This window comes from Physella acuta, unplaced genomic scaffold (assembly GCF_028476545.2).
Source record: "Physella acuta isolate Inbredline_101_S28 unplaced genomic scaffold, ASM2847654v3 ptg001383l, whole genome shotgun sequence".
Taxonomy (NCBI): domain Eukaryota; kingdom Metazoa; phylum Mollusca; class Gastropoda; family Physidae; genus Physella; species Physella acuta.
In genome coordinates this window covers 174,998-193,291 of record NW_026732898.1, presented here as the reverse complement: position 1 = coordinate 193,291, position 18,294 = coordinate 174,998, and the positions used below count along the sequence as shown (strand labels likewise).

Sequence of the window (18,294 nt, the reverse complement as noted above, 5' to 3'; positions counted from 1 at the left end):
ACTTTTCTATATGTGCTTCTCTCCCTTTAAATAGATGTACCAGTGGATTAAAAAAAATGTTTCTTTTGCTAATAAATCACTGTTTAAAATCATTATCTGTTTACTGTTGTATCAAATTGTTTCACGTTTTACTGGTTTTTTACATTTGAAAAATCGTTAATAAACGGTAACTCTGCTTTTACTTTTCACATGATGTATTAACCGCAGTTATCTCCCCCCTCTCTCCTTATCACCGGCATCGAATTTTTGTAATGTGATAGAGACCTGTGTTCGTATCAGGACGTTACAGCATCGAGTTTCAGCAGTAAATACAAGGAATGATATGAACGATGACTTAAATAGGTGCTAAAATGGTGCAGGTGCTAGTGCTAGTTCGGTGCAACCTTGACAAATACTGTAAAACCTCACTTTTTAATGAAAACCTAAGTTTTACTGTAAAACCTTTGTAATGAAACCTACGTTTTACTCTAAAACCTTTTGTAATGAAACCTAATTTGTACTGTAAAACCTTTGTAATGAAACCTAAGTTTTACTGTAAAACATTTTTTAATGAAACCTAAGATTTGCTAATGTACTGTAAAACTTCATTTTTCAGAAACTTAAGCTCTACTGTTTAACTTCAATTTTGCACAAAGACCTCTTTTTTTTTCACTGAAAATCATTACTGTATTTCTAATGAAAGGCCGTCTACACCTTTTTTTTTTTTTTATTTTTTTATTTTTTTAAATCTAAACAATAAATTAGAAAAAAAAAAACATCTAACCTCCCACAAATAAATATGAAGGCCAAATAAAAAACAGAAACAAATTCCCGATTAATCGTTTTAATAGGTTTTTTTTATCTAGCTAGACTATCACACCGGTATATTTGATATACCGGCCTTTGACACGCATATTATATGTCAGTAAAAAGTGATGTTTTCGTTTTTTCCAACAAAGCTAAATTTTTTTTGCTATTTTGCTATTTTTTTTATCACTGAGTTTCTTCCCGACGGAGCTGAGATATCTTTTTTTTTCTCCAGCGTATCACATGGGTTTTTAAAACAGTGTGGTTAAAGGGAGACTACACACTATTTTAATTTTTTTTTATGTTGTTTAGCCTCCATGCAATTGTCAGCTTACTTGGCGTAATATCATTTTGTGTAATACTTGTGGGTACTTGTATAATAGTAAATGCTGTTAGATTGATGAGGCATTAAGTTGGTTTTAATATAATTTTGCTTGCAACCTAAGTCTTGCACGCTAATTTTTAAAAGTTTTTTTTAAATACCTTATTTCTAAATTAAAAAACTAATCGGCACTCATTTCATACGTAAATTGATTTTACAAAATACATATAGATCTAGACCAATAAATAAACAACCTGAAAATGCAAATGTGTAATTAAATGATGATTCAAGGGATATTTTTCCCTCGGCGTGGTGGGTGAGTGGGGGGGGGGGGGAGGGGGAGGGTGGAATTTGGGTTTTTAAGTAGAGCTGAAATAAATTTGGGATTACAGAGAATTAAAATGATACAAATTTTAATCAATCGGGAAAGTTATGTTATTACAACGAGACACATCATGAGACAGTCTCATGGAGGCTAATCAATATTTAAAAAAAAAAAATTAAAATAATTTGTAGTCTCCCTTTAATAAACCACACCGTTTAAAACCCATGTGATACACTGGAAAACAAAATGTGATGTAGAATCTAGAAAAAAATGGGATGTAGAAAAAATGGGATGTAGAAAAAATGTAATGTAGAAATACATGTGATATAGAAAAAAAATGTGATGTAGGAAAAATGGGAAGTAGAAAAAAATCGTGACGTAGAACGCTGTATGTAGAAAATGTGATGTAGAAGAAAATGTGATGTAGAAAAAAAATGTAATATAGAAAATATGTGATGTAGAAAAAATGTGATGTAGGAAAAAATGTGATGTAGAAAAAAAGTGATGTAAAAAGTGCACGTTCAATTTCACGCCACTATATTGTGCACCATTTTTCGTGTTCAACTTCTGAAACGGAAGTGACGTGATATTAGAACTAAAATAGTTCCAGCTGAAATGGTAGGTGAATGAAAGAGGTGTGTTTTTAAAACCATTTAGAATCATTCACGATAGGGAAAGAAAGGCCACTTGGAATAGTCCTTTTCACACTACCCCTTCATACGCTGAGGTCGCGTAAACAGGTTAGCTATTGTTGGCTATTCTCTACTTGTTTCATGGACCGTCAGGGTCGAAAGGGAATTTTATTTACATTAATATACTATAGTATTGGGCATTGGGCCTACACTATACATACTTATTATAATTATAATATGAATGTGGTCGTTATTTTATTTTTTGTTGCAGGAGTTTTAGATTCTATGTCCAGTTGGTTTTTTTTTCTTCTTCAATGTGTACAGGTACAGTTTTAGGGTCAGACTTAGATTCAGTTCTAGAGTCATAGATATAGAGTAACATCTACGGATAGGCTCAGGTCCAGGTCATAGATAGGTTCAATTCTAGAAACAGAGAAAGACTCAGTACCATGGCGTTATGGAAAATAGAAAAATGATCGACACAGCGAGGGTTTGTTTTCAGTCAGTATGCGGCTAAGAGAATCACTGATTAACGTAGGGCCCCCTCGACTAAACCCGATTTTCCCCAGTCCATGTTGGGACCTCCTCTAAGAGAACCACTGATTGACACAGGGCCCCCTTGACTAAAACCTTCTCTCCCCAGTCCATGTTGGGGCCCCCTTTAAGAGAACCACTGATTGACACAGGGCCCCCTTGACTTATCTTCTCTCCCCAGTCCATGTTGGGGCCCCCTCTAAGAGAACCACTGATTGACACAGGGCCCCCTTGACTTACCTTCTCTCCCCAGTCCATGTTGGGGCCCGGGCTAAGAGAACCACTGATTGACACAGGGCCCCCTTGACTTACCTTCTCTCCCCAGTCCGTGTTGGGGCCCGGGCTAAGAGAACCACTGATTGACACAGGGCCCCCTTGACTTACCTTTTCTCCCCAGTCCATGTTGGGGCCCGGGCTAAGAGAACGACCAGCACGACCATGGTAGGACGCGATGCGAGGACCACCAGCACCATAATGAGAGGACATGCAGTGGTGCTGCCACTTCTGGTGATGCTGTGGTGTGCCACGCCTGTGTTTTCTACTACATGTGAAACCATCGCCAAAAACGGAGAAGCCGTGGTGAGTTGTGTTTTTTTTCTTACAACTTTTTTTGTTCTGGTGTAATTGTGGTGAGTTGTGGTTTTTTTCCTCTTTTTAACCGTGGTGAGTTGAGTTTTTTTTTTACAAATTTTTTCCTGGTGTAAACACGCGTGCAGTTTTAGCTGTTGGGGTTTAGGTTTGGGATGGCGTTTGGGCACAGACAGCGATGAAGATTAGGGTCAGGGTTATGGCAAATTTTAGGGGTAGAAATACTATCTTTAAACTATTTACAAAAGACACTCCTGCAAAATGACTCCCTTTTTTTTGTTTATCAATATTTATCAGTATCAAGCATTTATCTTTGTTTCACACGCGGTCCAATAAGTATAAGTATAAGCCATAAATTAGAGTAGAACTAAATTTAGCCAGGTACAAGTTTAATGAACAAACAAGTATGATCATTCGTTCATGAAGCATTTGGCATTAGGCTTGAGAATACATAAGTATACTGTTGCTAACTGACACAGAAACCCTGCTACACTCCCCCTCTGTTCGGTCATTATAACGATTGTCACCTCACACCTGTCACCCCACCCTCTCGCCCCACCCCTGTCACCCCACCCCACCCTCTCGCCCCACCCCTGTCACCCCACCCCACCCTCTCGCCCCACCCCTGTCACCCCACCCCACCCTCTCGCCCCACCCCTGTCACCCCACCCCACCCTCTCGCCCCACCCCTGTCACCCCACCCCACCCTCTCGCCCCACCCCTGTCACCCCACCCCTGTCACCTCACCCTGTCACCTCACCCCTGTCACCTCACACCTGTCACCTCACACCTGTCACCCCACCCCCTCACCTCCACCCTGTCACCCCACCCTTCCCCTCACCTCCACCCTGTCACCCCACCCCTGTCACCCCACCCCTGTCACCCCACCCCTGTCACCCCACCACTGTCACCCCACCCCTGTCACCCCATCCCCTCACCCCTGTCACCCCACCCCTGTCACCCTCACCACTGTCACCCCACTCACCTGTCACACCATCCCCTCACCCCTGTCACACCATCCCCCTCACCTCACCCCTGTCACCACCATCCCCTCACCTCACCCTGTCATCCCCTCACCTCACCCTGTCACCCCATCCCCTCACCCTTGTCACCCCACCCCTGTCACCCCATCCCCTCACCCCACCCTTGTCACCCCACCCCTGTCACCCCACCCCTGTCACCCCACCCCTGTCACCCCATCCCCTCACCTCAACCCTGTCACCCCATCCCCTCACCCCTGTCACCCCACCCCCTCACCCCACCCCTGTCACCCCACCCTTGTCACCCCACCCCTGTCACCCCACCCCTCACCTCTGTCACCCCACCCCTTCACCCCACCCCTGTCACCTCACACCTATCACCCCAACATCTCGCCCCACCCCTGTCACCCCACCCCTGTCACCCACACCTCACCCCTCACACGTGTCACCTAACCCCTCACACTTCACACCTGTCAATTTTTCCTGTTATCTCGCCCCACTACAAATTCATGAAACACACGCCACCTTCATCAACTAAACACCAACACACATGCCCTTCATGAAATACACTTAGGTTTTATTCTACCAGGTATGCCCTTATACACATGCCCTTATACACATGCCTTTTATGATACACTTGAAATTTCAGGAACAAAATGTGTGTGAAAGTGAAACCAACACCGATGGTGAGTCAAGTACATCCTTGTTTGATGTGTATATATATATATATATATATATATATATATATATATATATATATATATATATATATGTGTGTGTATATGAAATATTTACAGTAATACAAATAAATGTCTGTGCTTAGGCTACTTGCGTATATGACTGCTTGGGTTAGCGCGTACGCACATATATAACACTACTCTAACAAATGTAAATGTGCCCCAATATCCTACATATACATGTCATATACATGTCATATACATGTCATATACATGTCATATACATGTCATATACATGTCATATACATGTCATATACCTGTCACCACCAGGTTGCCGGAAGTTTGTTGAATCGTTCAACTCACGTGACCTCCCCTCTGGTTACCCCTCGGGCGAACAAGCCGAGCCACCCGTGTCTATTGACATCACCCCCCTCAACACCTTCTATCAGAACGGTTACCAGCCCGGCATGAGGGTCGTCTGGCAAAATATGATAGGTAAACTATAACGCAACACAGATGGTAAACTATGACGCATCACCGATGGTAAACTATGACGCATCACAGATGGTAAACTATAAGGCAACACAGATGGTAAACTATGATGCAGCAGGTAGCCTATGACAAAAATCGTAGTCTATGATACAGAATATGGTAACGTATGACGCAGTTAGTAACATATCTAGCAATATTGAACCTATGGTGCAATATTGAACGTATGGTGCAGTATTGAACCTACGGTGCAGTATTTAACCTACGGTGCAGTATTTAACCTACGGTGCAGTATTATACCTATGGTGCAGTATTAAACCTATGGTGCAGTATTAAACCTATGGTGCAGTATTGAACCTATGGTGCAATATTGAACCTATGGTGCAGTATTGAACCTACGGTGCAGTATTGAACCTACGGTGCAGTATTGAACCTATGGTGCAGTATTGAACCTATGGTGCAGTATTGAACCTACGGTGCAGTATTGAACCTATGGTACAATATTGAACGTATGGTGCAGTATTGAACGTATGGTGCAATATTGAACCTATGGTGCAGTATTGAACCGTTAGTGCAATATTGAACCGTTAGTGCAATATTGAACCTATGGTGCAATATTGAACCTATGGTGCAGTATTGAACCTATGGTGCAGTATTGAACCTATGGTGCAGTATTGAACCTATGGTGCAGTATTGAACCTATGGTGCAGTATTGAACCTATGGTGCAGTATTGAACCTATGGTGCAATATTGAGTACTATGACATACTAAGTAACCTATGACGCAGTAAGTAACATGTTATGGAAAAGGTGTACCATTACGTAATATGTAAACTCGACTTACTCTGTACAACATCTAAAGGTCAATTAAAAAAACAACATCTCATTATCAAAATTATCTTAATATTTCACTTTTACATCTACATCAAAAAAAGGTATTTTTTTAAATCGCGGTTCATCCATTTAAGACTTCCCAAGATATAATTAATTAGATATATTTATAAAAACACCGTGAATTAATTCGCTTTATTTATATAAACACCATGAATTAATTCGATTTATTTATATAAATACCGTGAATTAATTAGATGTATTTATAAACATACCGTGAAGGAATTAGATGTATTTATATAAATACCGTGAATTAATTAGATGTATTTATATAAATACCGTGAATCAATTAGATGTATTTATATAAATACCGTTAAGTAATTAGATATATTTATATAAATACCGTGAATCAATTAGATATATTTATATAAATACCGTCAATTAGAATCAATTAGATATATTTATATAAATACCGTCAATTAATTAGATGTATTTATATAAATACCGTGAATTAATTAGATGTATTTATATAAATACCGTGAATAATTAGATGTACGTGTTAACGTTGATTTTCTTAAAAATACCATTTAAACGTTAACATGTAAACATTAATTAGGACGAGTGTAGTGTTAAATTTCACTTGTGGGACTCCCCATGGACACTACCCCGTCCACTAGCGTTCCTAAAAGGTGAATTTTCGGACCCCCCCCCCCCCCCCTCTCAGTGTTGACATCATAAATGGATGATCTCTTTAGCAGAATAAATTAAAACATCTCAAATGGGACCATTGAGGAATACAGAATGTCCGATAATAGACTCTTCCAAAAACAGGTGTGTTCGGTTGTTGATAGTATTGTAATCTCGACTAGTTTTATGGTTAGACATTAGGGTTAGGCGCATGGTAGGACTAGGGTTGGGGTTACGGTTAAGGTTAGCATTCACACAAGCTAATTTACACATAATATTTAGTTCCCTACTACTAACCTAACACCCCTTTTTAAAGAAGATTCTAATTCTGTTCCAGTACCGAACACTGGTATAAGGAAATCAACACAAACAATATTTTTGACTGTTTTTAGCACCCTGTAAACTTAAACACTGCACATCGTAAACTTGAGGGGGGGGGGGGGGGCTCATGATTGACTCGGCGCACGTTTCCTATTGGTCGCAGGTTCAAAGGCCAAAGGTTACCTGATCACGAACCACATGAAGCTCGTCAATGGCGACGCGAAGATCGTCTGTCGGCTCATCAAGTTGACGCAGCAGGGCATCCAGCAACTGCAGGCCAAAAAGGTAACTCGTCTATCAATCGATATATGGGGGTAATCGAAGGCTGATCGGTCTTCGGAAAAAGGAATGGCGTGGGGGAAAACGGCGTTCAAGGGAACGTTAGACATCCTTAAGGGGGTGTTTCAGCTAACGAAAGGCATCCTTAAGGGGGTGTTTCAGCTAACTAAAGGCATCTTTAAATAGGTGTTTCAGCTACCTAAAGGCATCCTTAAATAGGTGTTTCAGCTAACTAAAGGCATCCTTAAAGAGGTGCTTCAGTTCATGTATGTTGGATAAAATAGTAGTTTTTTTTAAAAATTTATTTTAAAAGATCCCTCTATAGTTTCTTTAACAGTAGTTTCATTTCGTATCAAGTATTTTTTTTTCCGTTGCTCGGCATTTTGTAAGAGTTAGGGCTGGGGTTATTGTTAGACTAGCGACACTAGCAAATCTTAGCTTCTGGAGCGATCCTGAAGCAAAGCATAGAGGTGCATCAAAACCAGCTCCTACCATCTCTCCATCAAAACCAATATCTACCATTTCTAACAAAACCAACACCTACCATCTCTAACAAAGCCACCACCTACCATCTCTAACAAAACCAACACCTACCATCTCTACAATAAAACCGACTCCTACCATCTCTAACAAAACCAACCACTACCATATCTAACAATATCACCACCTACCATCTCTAACAATACCACCACCTACCATCTCTAACAAAACCAACACCTACCATCTCTAACAAAACCAACACCTACTATCTCTAACAAAACCAACACCTACCATTTCTAACAAAACTAACACATACCATCTCTAACAATACCAACACCTACCATCTCTAACAAAACCAACACATACCATCTCTAACAAAACCAACGACTACCATCTCTAACAAAACCTACGACTACCATCTCTAACAAAACCAACACCTACCATCTCTAACAAAACCTACGACTACCATCTCTAACAAAACCAACACCTACCATCTCTAACAAAACCAACACCTACCATCTCTAACAAAACCAACACCTACCATCTCTAACAAAACCTACGACTACCATCTCTAACAAAACCTACGACTACCATCTCTAACAAAACCAACACCTACCATCTCTAACAAAACCAACACCTACCATCTCTAACAAAACCTACGACTACCATCTCTAACAAAACCAACACCTACCATCTCTAACAAAACAAACACCTACCATCTCTAACAAAACCAACACCTACCATCTCTAACAAAACAAACACCTACCATCACTAACAAAGCCACCACCTACCATCTGTCCGTAGCTGACTTTCAGCTTGGATTTTCCCTACATTGGTGAGCGGAGTATGAACAACGTCACTGTACATTCCCTACCGGCGCCTAAATTTTCGGACCGATCAAGACCCAAGTCTCTCTTAAAGATGATGGTGTCGGCAGGGACCTATTACAGTAAGTCCTCGTTATTTTAAGTCTGCGGACTGAAAGGGTTAACTTTACTGTCGCTTAGTCAGGAAAAGCGGTCTGCAGGGCTGAAAGGGTTTTTTACAGTAAGCAAGCGGACTGAAAGGGTTAACTTTACTGTCACTTAGTCAGGAATAGCGATCTGCAGGGCTGAAAGGGTTAACTTTACTCTCACTTAGTCAGGAATAGCGATCTGCGGGGCTGAAAGGGTTAACTTTACTGTCACTTAGTCAGGAATAGCGATCTGCGGGGCTGAAAGGGTTAACTTTACTGTCACTTAGTCAGGAATAGCGATCTGCGGGGCTGAAAGGGTTAACTTTACTGTCGCTTAGTCAGGAATAGCGATCTGCCGGCTGGAAGGGTTAACTTTACTGTCACTTAGTCAGGAATAGCGATCTGCGGGGCTGAAAGGGTTAACTTTACTGTCACTTAGTCAGGAATAGCGATCTGCGGGGCTGAAAGGGTTAACTTTACTGTCGCTTAGTCAGGAATAGCGATCTGCGGGGCTGAAAGGGTTAACTTTACTGTCACTTAGTCAGGAATAGCGATCTGCAGGGCTGAAAGGGTTAACTTTACTGTCGCTTAGTCAGGAATAGCGATCTGCCGGCTGGAAGGGTTAACTTTACTGTCACTTAGTCAGGAATAGCGATCTGCGGGGCTGAAAGGGTTAACTTTACTGTCACTTAGTCAGGAATAGCGATCTGCGGGGCTGAAAGGGTTAACTTTACTGTCACTTAGTCAGGAATAGCGATCTGCCGGCTGGAAGGGTTAACTTTACTGTCAATTAGTCAGGAATAGCGATCTGCGGGGCTGAAAGGGTTAACTTTACTGTCGCTTAGTCAGGAATAGCGGTCTGCAGGCTGGAAGGGTTAACTTTACTGTCAATTAGTCAGGAATAGCGATTTGCAGGGCTGGAAGGGTTAACTTTACTGTCACATAGTCAGGAATAGCGATCTGCAGGGCTGAAAGGGTTAACTTTACTGTCACATAGTCAGGAATAGCGATCTGCAGGGCTGAAAGGGTTAACTTTACTGTCACATAGTCAGGAATAGCGATCTGCAGGGCTGAAAGGGTTAACTTACTTTTACTTAGTACAGAAGATCATGGTTTCGGGAGGAACCTTTTACAGTAAGCCAGCGGACTGAAAGGGTTAACTTTACTTTTACAGTCACCTAGTCGGGAATAGTAATCTGCAGGGTTCAAAGGGTTAACTTTACTTAAACTTTCACTTAGTCGAGAACAGCGATCTACTGGACTGAAAGGGTTAACTTTACTTTTACTTTCAGTCGAGAGCAAAGAGCCGGCTGATTGGATTCCCACCTTAGCTGTCGGCGTCCAAGACCAATCAGTCATCGTCAAGTTCGCGCGCTCCCCGCCCTCCTACATGCTGACCAAGTTCAAGATCGTGTTGGAGCAGCGGTCGCCGGATAGCCCGATAGATTACATCACTGTACAGGAGAAGGAAGAGGAGCATGGGGTGAGTGGGAGAAGAAAGAGGAGCATGGAGTGAGTGGGAGGAGCATGGGGTGAGTGGCAGAAGGAAGAGGAGCATGGAGTGAGTGGGAGGAGCATGGGGTGAGTGGGAGAAGGAAGAGGAGCATGGGGTGAGTGGGAGAAGGAAGAGGAGCATGGGGTGAGTGGCAGAAGGAAGAGGAGCATGGGGTGAGTGGGAGAAGGAAGAGGAGCATGGGGTGAGTGGGAGAAGAAAGAGGAGCATGGGGTGAGTGGGAGAAGGAAGAGGAGCATGGGGTGAGTGGGAGAAGGAAGAGGAGCATGGGGTGAGTAGGAGAAGAAAGAGGAGCATAGGGTGAGTGGGAGAAGAAAGAGGAGCATGGGGTGAGTGGAAGGAGCATGGGGTGAGTGGGAGAAGGAAGAGGAGCATGGGGTGAGTGGGAGAAGAAAGAGGAGCATGGGGTGAGTGGGAGAAGAAAGAGGAGCATAGGGTGAGTGGGAGAAGAAAGAGGAGCATGGGGTGAGTGGGAGAAGGAAGAGGAGCATGGGGTGAGTGGGAGAAGGAAGAGGAGCATGTGGTGTGTGGGAGGAGCATGGGGTGAGTGGGAGAAGGAAGAGGAGCATGGGGTGAGTGGGAGAAGGAAGAGGAGCATGGGGTGAGTGGGAGAAGGAAGGGGAGCATGTGGTGGGGGTGAGTGGGAGGAGCATGGGGTGAGTGGGAGAAGAAAGAGGAGCATGGGGTGAGTGGGAGAAGGAAGAGGAGCATGGGGTGAGTGGGAGAAGGAAGAGGAGCATGGGGTGAGTGGGAGAAGAAAGAGGAGCATGGGGTGAGTGGGAGAAGGAAGAGGAGCATGGGGTGAGTGGGAGAAGAAAGAGGAGCATGGGGTGAGTGGGAGAAGGAAGAGGAGCATGGGGTGAGTGGGAGAAGGAGGAGGAGCATGGGGTGGGGGTGAGTTGGAGGAGCATGGGGTGAGTGGGAGAAGGAAGAGGAGCATGGGGTGAGTGGGAGAAGAAAGAGGAGCATGGGGTGAGTGGGAGAAGGAAGAGGAGCATGGGGTGAGTGGGAGAAGAAAGAGGAGCATGGGGTGAGTGGGAGAACGAAGAGGGACATTGGGTGAGTGGGAGAAGGAAGAGGAGCATGGGGTGAGTGGGAGAAGGAAGAGGGACATGGGGTGAGTGGGAGAAAGAAAAGGAGCATGGGGTGAGTGAGAGAAGGAAGAGGGACATGGGGTGAGTGGGAGAAAGAAAAGGAGCGTGGGGTGAGTGGGAGGAGCATGGGGTGAGTGGGAGAAGGAAGAGGAGCATGGAGTGAGTGGGAGGAGCATGGGGCGAGTGGGAGAAGGAAGAGGAGCATGGGGTGAGTGGGAGAAAGAAGAGGAGCATGGGGTGAGTGGGAGAAGGAAGAGGAGCATGGGGTGAGTGGGAGAAGGAAGGGGAGCATGGGGTGAGTGGGAGAAGGAAGGGGAGCATGGGGTGAGTGGGAGAAGGAAGGGGAGCATGGGGTGAGTGGGAGAAGGAAGGGGAGCATGGGGTGAGTGGGAGAAGGAAGGGGAGCATGGGGTGAGTGGGAGAAGGAAGGGGAGCATGGGGTGAGTGGGAGAAGGAAGGGGAGCATGGGGTGAGTGGGAGAAGGAAGGGGAGCATGTGGTGAGTGGGAGAAGGAAGAGGAGCATGGGGTGGGGGTGAGTGGGAGGAGCATGGGGTGAGTGGGAGAAGGAAGAGGAGCATGGGGTGAGTGGGAATAGGAAGAGAAGCATGGGATGAGTGGGAGAAGGAAGAGGGACATGGGGTGAGTGGGAGAACGAAGAGGGACATTGGGTGAGTGGGAGAAGGAAGAGGGACATGGGGTGAGTGGGAGAAGGAAGAGGGACATGGGGTGAACTATGTATTCGACGACAATATAAGCATCACAAGGCTTAACATTTATAAACAATGAAATAAATAGAGACATTCTTTTTATCATAAGCTTTTAATGGCATCAAAAATTATAGTTAAAAAAATGCTTTCTTTAATAAAAGGAATGATAGCTCATTTTTAAAAAATAAAATGAGCGACCAGTGCCTGCAATAATGAGAAAAAAAATTCATTTTATTTTTATTTTCACTGTTTTTAACAGCTAATTAAGGATTTTTATATTTGCTTCATTTGTGAATGTTAATGCATTATGTTTACTTATTAAATTAACGCAAAGATATATTATTTTGATAACTAAAAACATGTCTTCATGTATGCGTATGCTTATATATGCATATGTGTATATACACAAACATTTATATTTACTTATGTGTGCATATAGATCTATATACTAATCTCTCTCTCTATAGATATGCATATACTTATGTATGTTTATGTACTTTATATATATATATATATATATATATATATATATATATATATATATATATATATATATATATATATATATATATATATATATATATAAATATATATATATATAACAATATTTATTTATTTATATATTTATATACATATACACAAGCACGCACACACACATAAAACCAGCGTACGCCCCTGTGGTAACGGTCCCCAGTCCCTTAATGCCCATGGGCCCCCAGCAACTATGTTACGCCACTGAGGGAAAAGATTTCTGCTACTGTTTGTGGTTCGCCGTTACCGCTAGGCTGGGTACCTAGTTACACCCCCTTGACTGAAACTTTCAGATATGGCTGTTAGACTGACAAAGTACTAACGAAAATGTGACACAATACACTATTTTACAGGTTTATAAACCAGAACTACCAGATGCTAAAGTCGTGTTTGAAAATGTGCTACCTGAGTTATATCGAATAAGGGTATGTTTTTGACAGGTTTTGCGGTTCCGGTCAGGCTTTGGCCTGGCTTAATTTAATGCATTATTCCATTAAAGACAGGGTAATGTAACTCAGCATCGTATCAATGTAAAAAGACCAGAATAGTCAGTGCTTGCTTTAAGGCCAAGTTAAGGCTTAAATGTAAAAAAATCAAATAATACAATATGCTGCTGTTCAGACATGTCGAGCTTTTTTTTTTGTTCATTTGTAATCAGTGCAAAATATTCCTTTACGGAAATGTTTCAACTTCAGAAATGTACCTAGACAGAATGCCCCCAAGTAGACTTACTAAAGCTAATGTATCCAGACAATTTATCCCTAGTTGACTGACTAAAGCTAATGCCATAAGTAGACTGACTAAATAAATTGTTTCTCTGTGAACACGCTAGTATAAAAATGTTTTTTTCTTTTTTAAGTTAAAACTGTCAAAATAAAATATGGACATTATATTTTTTACGACCAGATTTCCCTGAAAAAAAAAGTAATTTCTATGGTTAGTTGTATGCGCAGAGGTAATTTGCCTTGTTGTTTTCTTTGACCAGTTGTATGTGATAGACCCATATAGGATGAAAACTGACCAGTGCCAATGCTGGAAAACAGATGAAAACATGCGATACTGCACAAACACCTGTGGCATTCAGCACAGCTGTCATTTCTATGTTGGACCACGTTGTACGTCATAGTAGTTTTACTTAGCTCTGTATGGGGTTGTGTGGTTGAGCTCAGGGGGTTGTGTGGTTGAGGTTATGGGGTAGTGTGGTTGAGGTTATGGGGTAGTGTGGTTGAGGTATGGGGTAGTGTGGTTGAGGTATGGGGTAGTGTGGTTAAGGTTATGGGGTATGAGGTAGTGTGGTTGAAGTATGGGGTAGTGTGGTTGAGGTATAGGGTAGTGTGGTTGAGGTATGGGGTAGTGTGGTTGAGGTATGGGGTAGTGTGGTTAAGGTATGGGCTAGTGTGGTTGAGGTATGGGGTATGAGGTAGTGTGGTTGAGGTATGGGGTAGTGTGGTTGAGGTATGGGGTAGTGTGGTTGAGGTATGGGGTAGTGTGGTTAAGGTATGGGCTAGTGTGGTTGAGGTATGGGGTATGAGGTATGAGGTAGTGTGGTTGAGGTATGGGGTAGTGTGGTTGAGGTATGGGGCAGTGTGGTTGAGATTATGGGGTATGAGTTAGTGTGGTTGAGGCTATGGGGTAGTGTGGTTGAGGTATGGGGTAGTGTGGTTGAGGTATAGGATAGTGTGGTTGAGGTATGGGGTAGTGTGGTTGAGGTATAGGATAGTGTGGTTTAGGTATTGATTAGCGTGGTTGAGTTATGGGTAGTGCGATTGAGGTATAGGTACATTATTTCTCCCAGACTTATTTCTCCGTTGGGGGGGGGGGGGGGGTTTGAAATTTTCAGGGGGTGGAGGGGGGCGGACTGAAATTCCGGAGGGAGGGGGAGTGGGCAGACACTGGTAGTAATATTTATTTTCCACATATATACTATTTCGTGCGGGGAAGGGGGTGGGGTGGTAGACTTTTTAAAGTGGTGTAGTTAAGTGATGGTGTAGTTAAATAATGGTGTAGTTAAGTGATGGTGTAGTTAAGTGATGGTGTAGTTAAGTGATGGTGTAGTTAAGTGATGGTGTAGTTAAGTGATGGTGTAGTTAAGATGGTTTAGTTATGTGATGGTGTAGTTAAGTAATGGTGTAGTTAAGTGATGGTGTAGTTAAGTGATGGTGTAGTTAAGTGATGGTGTAGTTAAGTGATGGTGTAGTTAAGTGATGCAGTAGTTAATTGATGGTGTAGTTAAGTGATGGTGTAGTTAAGCGATGGTGTAGTTAAGTGATGGTGTAGTTAAGTGATGGCGTAGTTAAGTGATGCAGTAGTTAAGTGATGGTGTAGTTAAGTGATGGTGTAGTTAAGTGATGGCGTGGATAAGTGATGGTGTAGTTAAGTGATGGTGTGGATAAGTGGTGGTGTAGTTAAGTGATGGTGTGGATAAGTGGTGGTGTAGTTAAGTGCTGGTGTAGTTAAGTGCTGGTGTAGTTAAGTGATGGTGTAGTTAAGTGATGGTGTAGTTAAGTGATGCAGTAGTTAAGTGATGGTGTAGTTAAGTGATGGTGTAGTTAAGCGATGGTGTAGTTAAGTGATGGTGTAGTTAAGTGATGGCGTAGTTAAGTGATGCAGTAGTTAAGTGATGGTGTAGTTAAGTGATGGTTTAGTTAAGTGATGGCGTGGATAAGTGGTGGTGTAGTTAAGTGATGGTGTGGATAAGTGGTGGTGTAGTTAAGTGATGGTGTAGTTAAGTGATGGTGTAGTTAAGTGATGGTGTAGCTAAGTGCTGGTGTAGTTAAGTGATGGTGTAGTTTAGTGATGGTGTAGTTTAGTGATGGTGTAAAGTGATGGTTTAGTTAAGTGATGGTGTGGATAAGTGCTGGTGTAGTTAAAAGCTGGTGTAGTTATGTGAATGTGCGGCTAAGTGAATGTGTGGTTAAGTAGCTGTGTTTTATGAGACTTTCCTAACTTTATTTGGCTATTGTATTAAAACCCGAGCAATCAGCAATGTACTAATAGAGCCCGTTAACTATTTGCGCATTGCTGCTTATTAAATGTTTTTAACATTTATTTTCTTTCCCCCTCTGTTGTAGGGTACGGTTTTCACTCAACCTCCAAGGCTACCCGCACCGGACTATCCCTCGGCCAGCTGATACCTACAGCAGCCCTGCTAACATTAGCCTTGTTTCTGGCACCCTTCTAAGGCCTCATTCCACGTTCCATCATGTGTGTTTTTTAAGCTGAGTTGCCTTAAAGTGACTCTAGAACCACATTAGCCGTTTTCACCCCCCACTTCTCCCCCCACCCCCGAGTTGTCAGACGTCATCACAAGACTCCTGGTCTTCTTAAAATATCATCAAAGTGGCCTCCCCTGAAGTAAAAAAAAACAGTGGCCTACCCTAAACAAAACAAAACTTTAATTTTAAAATCTACATCAGTTCTTAACCTCCCTGACCGCCTCCCACGCACACATATAACACATCGTCACAAATAGTGACCCCTGCCTTAGGGTTTGGGTGTGGCAGGTTATTTATAGACCACGCCTTGGCGGTTTTTTAGCTATTGCTATTTAAAACAATGTTTCATCGCCTCTTTGAATATTTAATTCATGATTTAATTTAGAACAATAGATTTGTTATTTTGGATCACTCAATCATTGGAATTTTTTTTAGTTAATAAAATTCAAAATTTAACATGGCAATACTATTTGCTAACCCATATTACAAATATATTTTAAAATAAATATTAAAAGAAATGTATGAATAAATAAAGCTAAAGAACATGTACACTGCGTGAAGTGTTGTATTTTGTGTGAAAGATTGTCGTGTTAGGGTTATGGATAGAGATGACAACCCAGCTGGTAAAATATTTGACAACCCAACTACTGACTAGGTAAGGTGACAACAAAGCTGGTAAAATATTTGACAACCCAGCTGGTAAAATATTTGACAACCCAGCTGGTAAAATATTTGACAACCCAGCTACTGACTAGGTAAGGTGACAACCCAGCTACTGACTAGGTAAGGTGACAACCCAGCTGGTAAAATATTTGACAACCCAGCTAGGGTTAAAAAGGCTATAACCATTCTATAACATTTCAGGTTAGAAAGTTGATAACCATTATATAACATCTCTGATTAGAAAGGCTATAACCATTCTATAACTCTGATTAGAAAGGCTATAACCAGGCTACTGGTTATGACAAAAAGACGAAGTGACACAAAAAGTGATGTTTGAATCGGAAATATTGAAGAAAGTTTGCATGTTTAACGAAGCTAGGTAATAGTATATATGTATATTTAAATTAAAAAAAGTAAAAATAAATAAATATATAGGCTATATATATATATATATATATATATATATATATATATATATATATATATATATATATATATATATATATATATATATATTGAACGCCTGCTCACCACAACAAACTCCTGGCTATGCCTCTGTGAATGTTTGTATTGTTTTTTTAATACCGTATTTCTCATAGTTGTAACCAGTAGTCTATTAGGTTACCTAGATAGAGCAAGTCTCGCTAAAGATAAGGGTATTTAGCCGTGAAGCAGGATAATTGTACGAATGGGCCATATTTAATGAGTGCCTTAGTCTTTGCATTGCTAGTAGATCTATATCAAATAGCCATATTTTTACGTAAACTTAACTCTCTGAATTCTTAGTATTGACAATAACCATATCAAAGTTTATTCTTAAATTTCTACATTCTATTGCCAATATCTATTTAACATAAAAACCATAAGATTTCGGCCGTTAGAAGAACAGTTACAACCGGACACACCTCAAACAAAAGTGTCTTTAAAGTTGTCCTGTGCGCAGCGCACGATAATTTCCTATAGATGAACGCGGAACTGATACAATATTGCGTATTCGTTTCAATATTCAAAACATTCATGGCAACTGCATGGTGTATGCTAGAAGTTACACCAGAAGTCAGTGATATACATTAAGGTATAGAGTCTAGATATGATAATACCTGGTCAAAACTAACAGTTGTATTTTTACTTGATCTGCATTTCAAAATGTTTTTTTTAAAAAACCCATTAAGGTTCTATTTTAATGCCGTACTCACAAAGATCATTCTAGATTCTAGATCTAGATTCTGCTAGGTCTTATAGATCTAGACGTCTAGTAACTGTAGGGCTCATTCCTAAAAGACTTCACGCTCGTTTGACGAATTGTATCTTCCCCATGCCCCACCCCACTGTCATACATCATCAGAACTCACAAAAAGCCTGACACCCTCCACCCCCCCCACATCTAAAAAGACGTCACACCTCAGCCAACAAGTTTTTTTTTCTTTAAAAAACCCCCCACCGATTTCGACCGAGCATGGCGATGATCATTACTATCCCTTTAAATGCCGAGGTCACAGATACAGGTAAATTCTGCTTCACCTGCCCCGTGTCCCGCCAGGTCTGAAATACAGCTTTACTATGTACATCTAAAAGGAAGTCACACATTAGCTAACATGTTTTCGTCTTTTAAAAACAGCCAATTCTTTCTATATTAAAAATATTAACTGAGCTAGAACTTCACATTAATAAGAAATGTCAAAGTT

General features: G+C 41.6%; 1 protein-coding gene across 2 annotated transcripts; it reads left to right on the top strand.

Moving 5' to 3' along the window:
* The first annotated feature begins 1,985 nt into the window (after window positions 1–1,985).
* On the top strand, window positions 1,986–16,493 carry LOC131927208 (uncharacterized). 2 transcript variants are annotated; one of them, XM_059282944.1, is made up of 10 exons: window positions 1,986–2,051; window positions 2,997–3,178; window positions 4,817–4,853; window positions 5,175–5,339; window positions 7,335–7,456; window positions 8,735–8,879; window positions 10,178–10,368; window positions 13,085–13,156; window positions 13,717–13,846; window positions 15,803–16,493. In XM_059282944.1, the coding sequence occupies exons 2-10, from the start codon at window positions 3,038–3,040 to the stop codon at window positions 15,910–15,912; spliced, it is 1,113 nt and encodes a 370-aa protein (XP_059138927.1). In that variant the 5' UTR covers window positions 1,986–2,051; window positions 2,997–3,037; the 3' UTR covers window positions 15,913–16,493. The 2 variants fall into 2 exon arrangements, with proteins under 2 accessions (XP_059138927.1, XP_059138926.1); XM_059282943.1 differs by having other exon boundaries at window positions 2,010–2,173.
* The last annotated feature ends 1,801 nt before the right edge of the window (window positions 16,494–18,294 follow it).

Excerpts from the sequence above, each read along its gene's own strand:
- LOC131927208 (XM_059282944.1), top strand. The coding sequence starts at position 3,038 with ATGGTAGGACGCGATGCGAGGACCACCAGCACCATAATGAGAGGACAT. Across the intron at positions 8,880-10,177 it reads GTCGGCAGGGACCTATTACA|TCGAGAGCAAAGAGCCGGCT; the intron begins GTAAGTCCTCGT and ends TTTTACTTTCAG. Across the intron at positions 13,157-13,716 it reads CTGAGTTATATCGAATAAGG|TTGTATGTGATAGACCCATA; the intron begins GTATGTTTTTGA and ends TTCTTTGACCAG.